This window comes from Engraulis encrasicolus, chromosome 22 (genome assembly GCF_034702125.1).
Source record: "Engraulis encrasicolus isolate BLACKSEA-1 chromosome 22, IST_EnEncr_1.0, whole genome shotgun sequence".
In the NCBI taxonomy this organism is placed as follows: Eukaryota; Metazoa; Chordata; class Actinopteri; order Clupeiformes; family Engraulidae; genus Engraulis; species Engraulis encrasicolus.
In genome coordinates this window covers 21,388,156-21,401,001 of record NC_085878.1, presented here as the reverse complement: position 1 = coordinate 21,401,001, position 12,846 = coordinate 21,388,156, and the positions used below count along the sequence as shown (strand labels likewise).

Sequence of the window (12,846 nt, the reverse complement as noted above, 5' to 3'; positions counted from 1 at the left end):
CGAGGGGAGGGCAGCTCCGTCCGAGCGGTCCGGCTTTGCTCCCGCTGCGGAGATTCAGCTTAAAAAAAGAGACGAAAGAATCGAACCGAACTGATTCCACGCCGAGGAAGAGTCTTGTGCATTCCGCTGAAATGAGCTCCCTGGTGAGGCAGGAAGGCGAGACGCTGTTAAAATGTACTTTGTCCGAAAACGAGCGCGTGGGCTCCTCCAACCTTTCGCTGTTCACTATCCCACCTCCACATCCCCGCTTGCCGAGGAGAACATGCAAACACATTTCATAGATTTTTGGAGCTTCTCACAAAAACCGAAGTGGACTTTCCGCCGTCGTGAGACGCGCAGAAATGACGCACGGCAGATCTCAGATCAACGTTCTATTCTTCAGGGGGCTCGCCCTTGACAGTATCCCAATAACTACATGTATAGGTGGTGTTTAATTGGCCCGGCATGGATATGAGATCTCTAAGTATGGAAAGGGGAGAGACAGCCCATTGTTGACACTATTCCGTGCGGCAGTTGGCTGGTCTGGGCGCGGGCTTTCTTTCTGGCAGACGCATGCAGTCATATCTCTTTAAGGCTAAACTTTCCCTCATGTACATTCATGCTTTCCAAGAACTTTGATTTACTCCTCCATTCTTACCCGAACGAGCGGTTGACGCAGGAGACACCAGGATGGCGCGCAAAAGAGATGGTGTACCTGGCAAACAGAAACAGTGCCATCAACATCAATTATTACGCTTCATCAGGCAAATGTATAGTTAATGCATAGAACAATTAAGTTTGGTTAATTAAATACAGCATGGCACCACCAACAAATAAGGCCATAAAATAATTAGAATCGGAAGTTCAGGTGGAAATATTCTACTCGCATGCTCGGTAGCAATAAAATGCCCGGTTTTTTCCTTTTCTCGTTTTTTTTACTGATTGTTTAAATCTCCAAACGCCATTGTAGCCTACACTTCAAAATAATAGCCCGTGATTTAGGCTAAAACCACTCAGCTCACCATTTGTCTCTGGTTTGTTGACAGTGTGAAATGAAAAGCACAAGCTGTCAGTGGCTCTGTAGTAAAGCCACGCTGCCACTAATGAGCATGGTCAACGTGTCATTAATTGAATGAAAAATAAAGCAGTGTATGGGAGAGATGGGGCAAGTGGTCAGCTTCTGCATCCTCTCTGTAACAGCAGCACTGACAGCAGCTGCAGCTCAGGTAATGGGGTAGACAAGTCCGCAACGGTCGCTGGCCCGCCTGGTCCGTCAGTCGCTTGCGGACACAGAGTCGACTTGTGGACGCAGAGTCCACTCCGCCTCTTGTGAGCGTCCTGTCTGTCTGGCACGCGGCCAACTGAAGTGTGGGGAAGTGACACCGCCAGGGCGGCAGAAATTCTCCTCCGTCTCGGGCTCCTTCCCAATCGCAGGCGCGCGGACATTGGCTGGAAAGTGGAGCAGCTCGTCAGGGAGAATCAATGCGAATCGATCGTGCGGCGCGAGGAGAATGCGGGTTTGGGGAGCGAGAGAGCGACGTGTTGTGCGCGCGGCGTAGGTTTTCGGTGGACTGATAACAGGCCAGCCTATTCCCACTGAAGGCCCACAGGCTGGTGGACATAAAGGTGTCTTTAGAATTGAGAAACACCCCAACACAAATCGAAGCATTTTATAATTAACAGTCTGCCCATTAGAAAAAAAACATAGGGCCTATTGTTGCAGTGGTTATTTGTTAAGGTAAGTGACCAGGTGTTTGTTTAGGGAATGAGTCCTCCACATACTGCGAAAGGGGCCCGGGAAGCCTAGCTAATATCCTGATTTCACAGTGCTATTCGGATCCGCTGTGGTTAAGCCCTCGAGCGAAGTGTTGTTTATGCAGCACGCGGCGGCCCAGGCACTCTTTTCCACTGCGGTGGCTAACTGCGTGAGCGCCTGCCTGGCCCCCGTTTATCTCGCCCGTCGTCCGCACACACATTCTCGACAGCCCGTTCCCGACAGTCGTGACCCAGGCTGCATTCTTGTTTCCCCCTCCCTCCTACAATTTCCTTCTAAAGAATAAGCGCACGCTGTGTCCGGAGCACATGCAGATGTGCTCCTGTGCCCTCTGTGAGGTGATAAGAGCCATCAATAAGTGCGGCCGATAACATTAATGAAATCATCATGAAATATGTTTACCATTTGTTCACGTTTACCACTCTGCACTATGGTCTCAAAAGAGTGATAAACAGTGATTTGTGACAATGCTGCATGGCCCCCGGTGGTCCAGCATGCAGCATTAACAAACTTATTTCTGGTCCACCTCCAAAATCTCAAGTGAAAACACTGCTGACATCAGACCATGTATGGAGCCATGTCTTTATTTCTTATAGTAAGCTGACAAAGTAAGTTGATGTAAAGCTGTCCTGCAAACTACTATTTTTTTTACTTGGTAACTTTTGAAAGATATCTCAGATGACGACCAAAAAAAACCCTCTTTGGAATGTTTTAGGGTTGTAGTAGGGTCCTCCATTGTTCTCGGGCAGGCAGGAGGAGTGTGCTGAGGGGCAAGAGAGGGCCCATATCCTCTCAGGAGGCCTTGGTAATTAGTGTAGTAGAGTGCTTTTGGGCTGTGGTGGTGGTGGTGAGCCAGTGGGCCAGTCCCCCCAGCTATAGCTTAGCGCGCCAGGCTCCAGTCCTGCATGCAGCAGTGCTGAGATCACACACCCAGGAGTACAGACTTTCACAACTGGTGTGTGTGTGTGTGTGAGAGAGAGTGTGTGAGAGAGAACTTTCAGAGGACACACACTGCACCAGGCCATGTCTGCCTCACTCACTCTGCTCCTATAAGTGTGTGTGTGTGTGTGTGTGTGTGTGTGTGTGTGTGTGTGTGTGTGTGTGTGTGTGTGTGTGTGAGAGAGAGAGAGAGAGAGAGAGAGAGAAAGAGAGAGAGATACTGTGCGCGGCTTCTCCCAAGCTTTGCATCTGTCTCTCATGTTTTCTCTCCTGCTGCAAGACAACAGTCACAGGCTTGTGTGTGTGTGTGCGTGTGTGTGCTTGCATGCGTGCGAGAGAGAGAGAGCGACAGAGAGACAGAGAGAGATAGAGAGAGAGAGAGAGAGAGAGAGAGAGAGAGAGAGAGAGAGAGAGAGAGAGAGAGAGCATGCGTGTCAGTGTGTGTGGCGGGGGTGTTGGATTAGCGTCACATGGTCTGGTCCAGCAGTCCAGACACATGACCCCCTTCACCACAGGAGAGCATAAAGCCCACTTGAAAGACGACAGGGAGAGAGAGAGAGAGAGAGAGAGAGAGAGAGAGAGAGAGAGAGAGAGAGAGAGAGAGAGAGAGAGAGAGAGAGAAAGAGAGAGAGAGAGAGAGATTTGGTGTGTGTGTGTGTGTGTGGGGGGGGGTGTTGCTGCTCAAAAAGACACAGGGAGAAGGCGAGGGGAAGAAAGGAAAAAAAAGACGGGATAAACGGAGAGAAAAAAGCGAGGGACCAAACGTAGCCTACGTCCGGTTTCTCAGACGCTGTGGAATGCCACCAGCCTGCTCCCCAAACACATGGAAACACACCAGCGAGCGAGCCGTTCCCCTGGAGACCTACGTCCTTTCCCTCTCTCTTTCTTTCTTTCTTTCTTTCTTTCTTTCTGTCCTTCCCTTCCTCTCTCTCTCTCTTTCCCTGCGCCTACTCATGCACCACTTCTTTGTGTTTCACTATATGCAAAAGCTTTCACTCTTCTCTTTCTTGCCTTTTCGGCATCCTCCAGGTGCTCTCTCTTTCTCTCCTTTTCCTCTCCTCTTCCTTCCCTCCCTCCTTTCTCCAAAAAAGAGCTCTGCCTTTGGTGCTTCTGCAGTGAGGTGACTACTACCCATAGTGCCTCAGGAGTCACTGCTTTGCACACACACACACACACACACACACACACACACACACACACACACACACACACACACACACACACACACACACACACACACACACACACACACACACACACACACACACACACACACGCGCGCACACACAGACTTACACTTGCAGCTGTGGAAATGACATGAATAATTAATATGAGGAGAGATGCAGGAGCTGTGAATGGACTCCCCCTGGACAGCAAACACCTTACCTATAAAACATAGCTTCCCTTCGCTTCTCCCTCTCTCTCTCACACACACACATGCATGCACACACACACATGCACACTCAACTACTACGACAACATACAACCCCCCCCCCAAAAAAAAATAAAATAAAATAAAAATAAAATAAATAAAAACAAACACATACACACACACACACACAATATGTGGAGGTGAGGCTTAATTCGTCTAGATATGCTGATTTGCCTCATGACCATGACCATAGAAAGTTGGATATCCAAAAGCAGTGAGCAGAAAGTTAGTAATCCAAAAGCAGTGACTTGGATTGAGTAGACACTTAATATCAGTGATAATTACATGATCATCTAGTCACTGAACACCATATCGTATGGAACCAAGTGTCATTTACTGTTTGTGAGTAAAATAACTTGGACAGGGGAGGATGCAATTGGAGCCAGACCACAACTGCCATCTAGTGGATGAAGAGAGTACTGTGTGTCTACCTGGCATTTGGGTGGATACTTCTGTTCTTCTTCCCTCCAACACAAAGACAACTAATTTTTTAGTTATCTCAACCAAAATTGAGATAATATTGAAATAAAACATTGAAATAAAACCTAACCAATTTCATTAACTACAATCCTCAAATCAGGGGTGGAGCACTGGTATTGTGACAGGAGGGGGCGGGAGATGTGTCACTGACACATGTCGTGCTGGAGTCTGCCATCACAATGGGCTATAAATAACGTCTGGTCATTAAGTATAATAGTTGATAAATACTGAGTTTGTTGTTTGGCATAGAAATGTGCACGTTAATGGCATTGGGTCCAAGGGATATCATAGAAGGGGCCCCTGCAAGACGTTTGGTGATCGAAAGCCATTGGCAGGGGGGCCCTCCAAGTGGTGAGTCCCTCTGCCGCCCCTCTCTGCTCCGTCCTTGCCTCAAATATTCCAGTACTTGCATGCGACCCGTAGTGACAAACAAACATACACAGCAAAAACACCTTGGAGGAGGAATTTAAGCAAATTGTTTATCCAAAGCAATGACAGTAAAAAGTTGAACAGAGAAAACCAACACTGAAAAACTGACTGCAGAAAAAGGGTTTATTCCAAGTGTTTCACTACTGGTTAGGAGACCGTAATGATAACCACACTGAGAAAAAAAAACACCAACAGGTGACTTGATCTTGCAGTGATAAAGATGTGCGTAGAATTGTTGTGCGTTTCTGGCTTTGAGAAAGCTCTAGCCCCTGTCCCCCAGCAAAATGCCCTATAAGTCATTGTAAGATCCCAATGGAGTCCATGGGATGAGAATTTTAAAGTGTGTGTATTTGCATGTTAGAGAGTGACAAGAAGTATTGTATGTCTATGACTATGTAACTATGAGTCTTTGGTAGAACTAGTCCTGATTGTATTGATGATATAATGACAGGCATCTTCAGAAGTGCTAGTGGTTTGTTTTGGTGTGCTGTATGCTGTGACTCTGTCTGGTGCATATATACAAAATCGGTTGTGGCGCTGGGTGTCATTTAATGTGTGTGTGTGTGTGTGTGTGTGTGTGTGTGTGTGTGTGTGTTTTATGCGTATAATGTTACTGTTCACTTTGCGATATTCCCATTATCTCACTCCTTACAAAGTCATAATCTCATTTTGAGGTGGCACTGTGGAATCTCAGGTGTATATTATTTAGCAAATTTACAAGATAGTCAGAATTCAGTACACTAGAACAACAGCAGCTCGTCACTGGGTCAAACACACACATTTGATCATGTGCACACAGAAATGTACGCACAGAGTACAGCTCAGACGTACACACAGGGCTTGAGTATTGTTGATTTAAGCGTCTCTCCTCTTGATGATCAGAGGTCCCACATTGTCGCCAGTCTCCTCGTTGTGTTTTGCGTGTGCACCATCGCAATAGGGGAACTGTAAAGAAAGAGTGTAGGGGGGGGGGGGGCACAGAGCATATGTGTTAAAGGTGGTTGTGCAGGTTAAGATTTAAAATAATGTTTACCACTTTCTTGTTAGTAGTACACATTTAAACTATTATCCATCATATTTTATTTGTTTGGGTACCACAAAACATAATACTACAGTATATGAAAAAGTGGCAGTTACTCTTTCTCAATAAAGCTGTGCATGACATCATGTTGGTGACTGGAGACCCAAGATTCCATAGCCTCTGCTGAGGGGGAGTGCCCTATCATCACTAAATGACATCATCACTAAATTCTGTTATTAAACTAAAATAAATGGTAACGCATGAACTCTAACACCATTCAGAGAATGTTTCAATGGTATACATATCTTGAGCACTTTAAGTACCTATTAATCATCAGTGGAGGTTAATCTGCACAACCACCTTTAAAATCATGTATCACAACAAGTAGCCTGACAGCATCAAAATATGTACAATATACTGTATATTTGTGTGTGGAAGCAAATATACAGTAATGTGCAAATATGGTGAAGAGGTTTTTGCCCGTGTCAGTAGTTATACAGCTCCACTTTATTAGAATTGCGTGAAAAAGTTGATTTGTTTCCATAATTCCATCAATAATGTTTAACTGTCATGTATTATAGATTCAATGCCCGGATTTTGAACTATTCACATCAAATCAGTTGAAATTTGGTACTTTCTACATAACATGCAATGTTCAGTACTTGGTTAGAACTCTTTCTGTCTTAATCACTGCCACGATGTGTTCAACATTGAAGTAAATGGCAGACACAATGCATGGGAGTTATGGAAGGCCAGATATTCTTGATACTTTGCTGTCAGCTGTTCTTGTTTGTTGACCTGGTGACCCACACTTCACTCTTCAATATACCCTGTAGATTTCCATGCCACATTTTAGTGCTTTGGTGGTATGGACATTCTAACGCACCAGAAATAAAGCCCCATTGAAAATGAATGATGGAATTATGGATATAAATCAACTTTTTCATGCGATTCTAATAAAGTGGCCTGGAGCTGTACTCTTCACCAAGGAGACTAGAAGAGGGTGGCAGAAAGCTGGAATTTCACATTTGAAACAAAATAATCTAGAGAAAGAAAATGCAAAACTGACACACTGACACAAATTCATTCCATGTTCAACCCCCCCAATGTGATTTAAAAATAAAACTGTATTTCCGTTTATCCAACTCTACCTCTCTACTTCTCTCTCATTTTCATTCGCATGTACACTGTAGCACTACTTTGGCGCTCATAAAAGGTAAAAGATTATGCGCTACAGTGTTACTTCATAACACAGCCATAAATTAGTTACAAAATGACCACGTTGTTGCCTGTTACTAAATGTGGGATCATTTCACTTGGAATGCATTAGAAAGAAAAAAAAGACATGTAGATTCTGTGTTGAAACACTTTTCTGTTTATGCTCCTCTTGAATATAGCAGAGGCCAATTGCTCCAAATTTCTGGCAGTTAATACACACCTTTCGAATGCGCTAAATAAAGCCACCAATCAGTGTAGTGTGTGAAATCGAAACACACAATGCTATCTCAATGTACTCTGTACTTGCGTGTACTTTAAGAGACTATTTTCCAGGACTTTTCCAGGAGCTTTTTGAAATAATTTATGGCATGCCAAATGCTGGTAAAACGGTGCAATGGCTAGTAATAATGTCAGTCTCACTGGCCACTTTGGCAGCCATCCAGTTCTTTGATAATATAAATCACAGCAAATTACAATCTGGTGTTTGCCCACTGTGCATTAACTGTTAAGTTTAAGAAAGAGAGAAAGAGAAAAAAAGCATACTGAGAGAAAGAGGATAATTCTTGCTGCAGCCCTTCATCCTCTAAAGTTAGACATATCATGGTTAAGAGTGGTCAGTGGCCAGGAAATGTCAAGCCCTGCACACTTGGTGTAACAGTGGGCAATTACTTTTCATCCCAGACTCCCTGTCCAACCACAGTGACAACAGACCAGGTTCAAGTATAGCCGCTATTCATAGACCACATCTGAATAGAGTTGTACATGGATTTCCGACAGCAGGTGGAATAAGCTGAAATATCTTAAAGTAAAGCATGTTTAAATAAATGTAAAAAAAAAAAAGCCTAAGCAAAAAAAACAATAAAACTTTTTATTTGTTTTTTTAACGACTTCCAATGCTCTGTACTTGCGTCACATTAGATGAGCGAGGCGAGGCTAGAAATGAATGTCATTTTGAATCTTGTAGACAGTATTAAAGGGGCACAATGTAGGATGACGTCTCAAAATCTACACAGTAATGAAAAAATACTGTTTAAATAAACTCTCTGTATTTCATCACGGAATGCCAGCAGTTGATACAAATCTGAATACGGTACGTAAAGCGATGTTTCAAATGAAAAACTGTTTAGTTTCCCACGACACTCATTTGGACCGCACTGTCAAAAGTTGCATGTGGGGTTTTCGGACAGCGGACCATGGAAGTGGTCGCGAGAGCCATCGTTCACTTACTAAAGACTCACATAAGCATCGTCTGACTCGGGACCGTGATTAATTAAAACTTTTAATCCTACCCGGAGTCCCCTATTTTTTAGGGGCTTTTATGCCTTAATTTGACAGGACAGTCGAAGATGGTGACAGGAAGCGAATGGGACAGAGAGACAGGAGAGGATCGGGAAATGAATCCGGCCGGACTCGAACCAGGGTCCCCGTGGGCATGCAAGCCCAAATGTGTGGGGCTTAGCATGCTGCGCCACAGCGCCCCCTACCTGGAGCCCCTTTAACTAGTAAAATGAAAAACAGCTTAAAATACATACTCTTTTCAGGGAATGCATCATTATAAGCTTCAGGATATACATGAAATAAAAAAATGATTACAGTATAATAGGCCTTCACATTTCGTAATGCAGTGAACAGATATGAACCTTCATCCAAATGTGGATAGTGTGTGTGTGCAGTGTTGGGAAGTAACACATTAAAAAAGTAATTAAGTACTCTAATGCATTACTTTTTGCTGTAATGGGGTAATGTAAGGCATTACTGGGGGGGGGGGACTGTAATATATACTAGTTACCATAGTAACAGTTGCAATACATTTGACTGTACCCCCCCCCCCCCCCCCGACACACACACACACACACACACACACACACACACACACACACACACACACACACACACACACACACACCAGCACTGTGGAACTGCACTATGGAACTGCATCTTCACCTGCACAAGAATTGTCTGGGGCCCTGCAACATGCAACACACACACACACACACACACACACACACACAGGCACACACCAAGACAAGAACTGCTTGCACAATGTGACTTTGCACCTCCAAATATGATGCTAAAATGCTGCTACATGACCTGGACTACAATGGACAATGCTGGACCGCACTATGTGAAGTACAGCATAGCCTTGACTATTTTTGTATTTTACTATTATTATTATTTTTATTATTATGTCTTCTATACCTTCCCCTGTATGTTAAATGTTCAATGTTAAATGTTAATTGTTATGTATTACTCTAATCCACTATTGTTTCTGCTTTATCACTGGTCCATCACTGTCACTCACCAATGTTAAATGCTCAGTATTTTTATTACTTAATCACTTTACTGTTATTGGTCCAATTACTTGTCCTGTCTTGCACTTTGATGTCAGTCTGTAAATGTCAGTCCTGTGAATGTCTATGTCCTTTAGAGAGAGAAACATAATTTAAATTTCCTTGTATGACCTGTGCATATGAAGAAACTGACAATAAAAGCTGACTTGACTTGACTTGTAACCTGGATTTTAATGGTGCTCAGTGTGTGGTGGGTCAGAAAAATGTTATTCTTGAACCTTCTACTTCTTACTCTCCATGCTGCCGAATCACCTCCTGGATGGGAGGTGAAAGAGCCATGACTCATTATTTTGATTTACACTGTCAATTAAGTGAAAGCCCAACTGGGAAACTCCAACTCCCATTGCCAGTGTGACGCAGCACTCCACAGCACACAAGTGCACACTGCACACAGCGAAATTACATTCATGTCTCACCCGTGCAAAGGGGCAACTCCCAATGGCGCACGAAAGGGAGCAGTGCGGCGTACCATTATTAGGGTACCTCAGTCATGGAGGAGGATGGGGGAGAGCACTGATTAGTTACTCCCCCCACCAACCAGGCGGGTCGGGAGTAGATGTGGCATCCTTTGGGCTACAATTCTGACACCCTAACCGCTTACCCATGACTGCCATATCCATATACAGTTATTTTGGCCAGAGTAAGTAAGATAATGCAAAAGTAGTGTAATACCTTACATTTTAAATATAGTAACATTGTAACGTAAGGGATTTCTTTGAAAAGACAGTAACATGCAATCAGTAATGCATTACAGTTTTTCAGTAACTTGCCAAACACTGTGTGTGTGTGTGTGTGTGTGTGTGCACACATGCATATATCTACCTTCTTAGACCTCCAGCAGCGACAGTAGACTGCTTTGGCGCCAATGTCCTCGATATCGAAGCTGTGCACCACCACCTTGCTGTCTTTGCTGACGGTCTTGTTGACCAGTCCCTTGGAGCCGCAGGGCCCCTTGCTAAAGTACCTGCTCACCAGGTAGGTACCCAACACCGCTGCCACTGCAACAGGAACGATGGTGGTCAGCTGTTCTGCAAATGTCCAAGTGCATAGTACATTTTCAAATTATATGAATATATAAGTTAATATTAGGCCTATATTATGTATTTAATTTAGGCCTACTGAACAATTTAATTAGCATAAATGATGAACTTGAGTTGGGTTAAGTAGCCTATTCAATGCACAGGATAGCCTAGCTCAAAATAGTTATTACATTGCGTAGGCCTATTGGGGGGCTTTCAGGTTGTTCTGTCCTGGACCCGGTCAAAGCTGTCAGCGGCCCTGACCAATGTGACCGACCGGCCAATGTCTAGAACAGTTGAACAAGCCGTTAAGAATTATGACATTCCATAGGCCTACATGTTTTGTTTCATGCTTTGCAAGTAAAAATAGATTTGTAATAAGAAGGCTGGTATTATTAATGCCTATTATTAATACCACACTGTGCCCTACTCCGGTGGCCTCAAATGACCCCTAGCCTACGACATGTATCCGGGACCGCGCCATCTCGACCACACGGGCTCGCTGCTGCGCAACGTGCGCGTGAGTCACTTCTCAAACAGAAGAGTTTGCGTTTGTGTACTTTAGCAAACTGGCAGTCGATACATTGCCATCATCTCAGAGATTACCATTTGCTTGCAACGACCCCATGCGCCGCCCGCGCGCTCATGGCAACTTCATCCTATAGCGTAACCATGGCGACAAGGGCACAGTCAGGTGTGCAACACGAGTTTAGCTGTTGCTCTTTTCTGGTGCAGTCCCGTCCGCTCGTGGTGGTCAGGCGGGGGATTTTCGCGGTCGCTCCGATCCAGTCCTACGGATTATGGCTTAATGCCCGCACAGATATGTAGCCTACAGCAATGCAGTGAGAATATCTCACAAAACTGCTCGTATCATGCCAACAAGAGTTCAAAGCTAGACGTGCCACTCAAATGTCAAACCCAAAAGCGGAAACTTTCACTCAAATGCCTTAACACTGTTGATAGATTGGAATAACTGTAGATCACAATCGTAAGAAATGCAAGAGGACCCATAAATGCTGTCCAAAACTTTGGTCGCTGTGCAGTGTACCAAGGCCAATAGAGCGTAAGCGTTATAGGCTATTGATATTTCATGGTAGCCTACTTCTCTACGCTATTCTGAGTATCACCAGCAACATTTTTTATAGCAACTAGGCCTAATTAAAACACTTAAAATGCCTCCTCCTACCTTTAGAAATTCGGAATCCTGAATTGACCATAGGTTTTGGTAAAGTGGGGAGAGGCGGGAAAGGAGGCGACGCCATTCTTATTTGTTTGCGATACACTGAGAAATTACTTCACAAGGTCAGTAAACCGCAAGTGTGAACCTTGTTCAGTTGCCCTTATCCAGCTTTCAGTTACCGGACCCAAGTACGTCATCACGTAAACAGACCAATGGGAACGAAATCTAGGGCGGACAGTGATGAGCGTCAGGCGCGGATGAAAAATCCTCAATTTGGAGATAAAACAGCTGGCAAATTGCGTGTTTTTCCCCAATAAATCACATTTGTATTAAATATATAGGCCTACTTATTATTCCCATTATAAGACACTAATAAATGCGTGTTGATTGGTTTTGTTAATCCCACATTCAGCATATAATGTTACCAATCCATTTGGAAATGTTGTTTCCTTCAGGCTACTCCGTAGAATTACAGGAGATGCCTCATTAGAAAGAAAAAAAAACACTCACTCCTGAAACTTGTTAATCCAAATGTATTTCTTCTAGTAAGTTTCAAGGGTCATATCCTGGATGCATTTGTTAAGGCACGAGATAAGAGCCTTTGCCAGCAACCATATGGCCACTTAGGTAAATGAACCCCGAGGTGACCAGCCCATCCCTCCCAAGCTTCGGGAGGCTTCACACGCGAAAGCATGTGTCGTCCCATCATATCTTGCATCGGAAGTATCGGCATACATACCATGAATTGAAACTGACAAGGGCTTAGTGCAAAGAGGCCTGGCATTTTAAAATCGGAGGGGGACGAATTATATTTAAATGACCCCCCCCCAAAAAAACAAACAAACAAACAAACAAACAAACCCCACAAACACATAACTTAAAATGACCACCAGTGCCATCTACTGTCCAAACAGAGAAGGGGCACAAAAATAACCATGAAAGTGAAATACATACTGCCCAAGCTTCTACAGATTGAAATGGTCATAAACAAAGTTTATTTAATCACCTGCTGCCTTGATGGGCC

At 44.2% G+C, this 12,846-nt stretch overlaps 2 protein-coding genes across 3 annotated transcripts in view; both read right to left on the bottom strand.

The window, feature by feature from the left end:
* Positions 1-316, bottom strand: part of cxxc5b (CXXC finger protein 5b) — a 17,581-nt gene extending 17,265 nt beyond the window's left edge. Inside the window, exon 1 of the mRNA XM_063189318.1 lies at positions 1-316. This exon is cut by the window's left edge and continues 16 nt beyond it. The gene's annotated coding sequence lies outside the window, so the exon portion shown is untranslated.
* Positions 317-5,138: 4,822 nt separating this feature from the next.
* Positions 5,139-12,000, bottom strand: zgc:110843 (uncharacterized protein LOC541492 homolog). Of its 2 annotated transcripts, none has more exons than XM_063188836.1 (3): positions 11,829-12,000; positions 10,446-10,621; positions 5,139-5,978 (listed from the first exon to the last, which is right to left on the bottom strand). In XM_063188836.1, the coding sequence occupies exons 1-3, from the start codon at positions 11,902-11,904 to the stop codon at positions 5,889-5,891; spliced, it is 342 nt and encodes a 113-aa protein (XP_063044906.1). In that variant the 5' UTR covers positions 11,905-12,000; the 3' UTR covers positions 5,139-5,888. The 2 variants fall into 2 exon arrangements, with proteins under 2 accessions (XP_063044906.1, XP_063044905.1); XM_063188835.1 differs by having other exon boundaries at positions 10,446-10,651; positions 11,829-11,997.
* Positions 12,001-12,846: the final 846 nt, after the last annotated feature.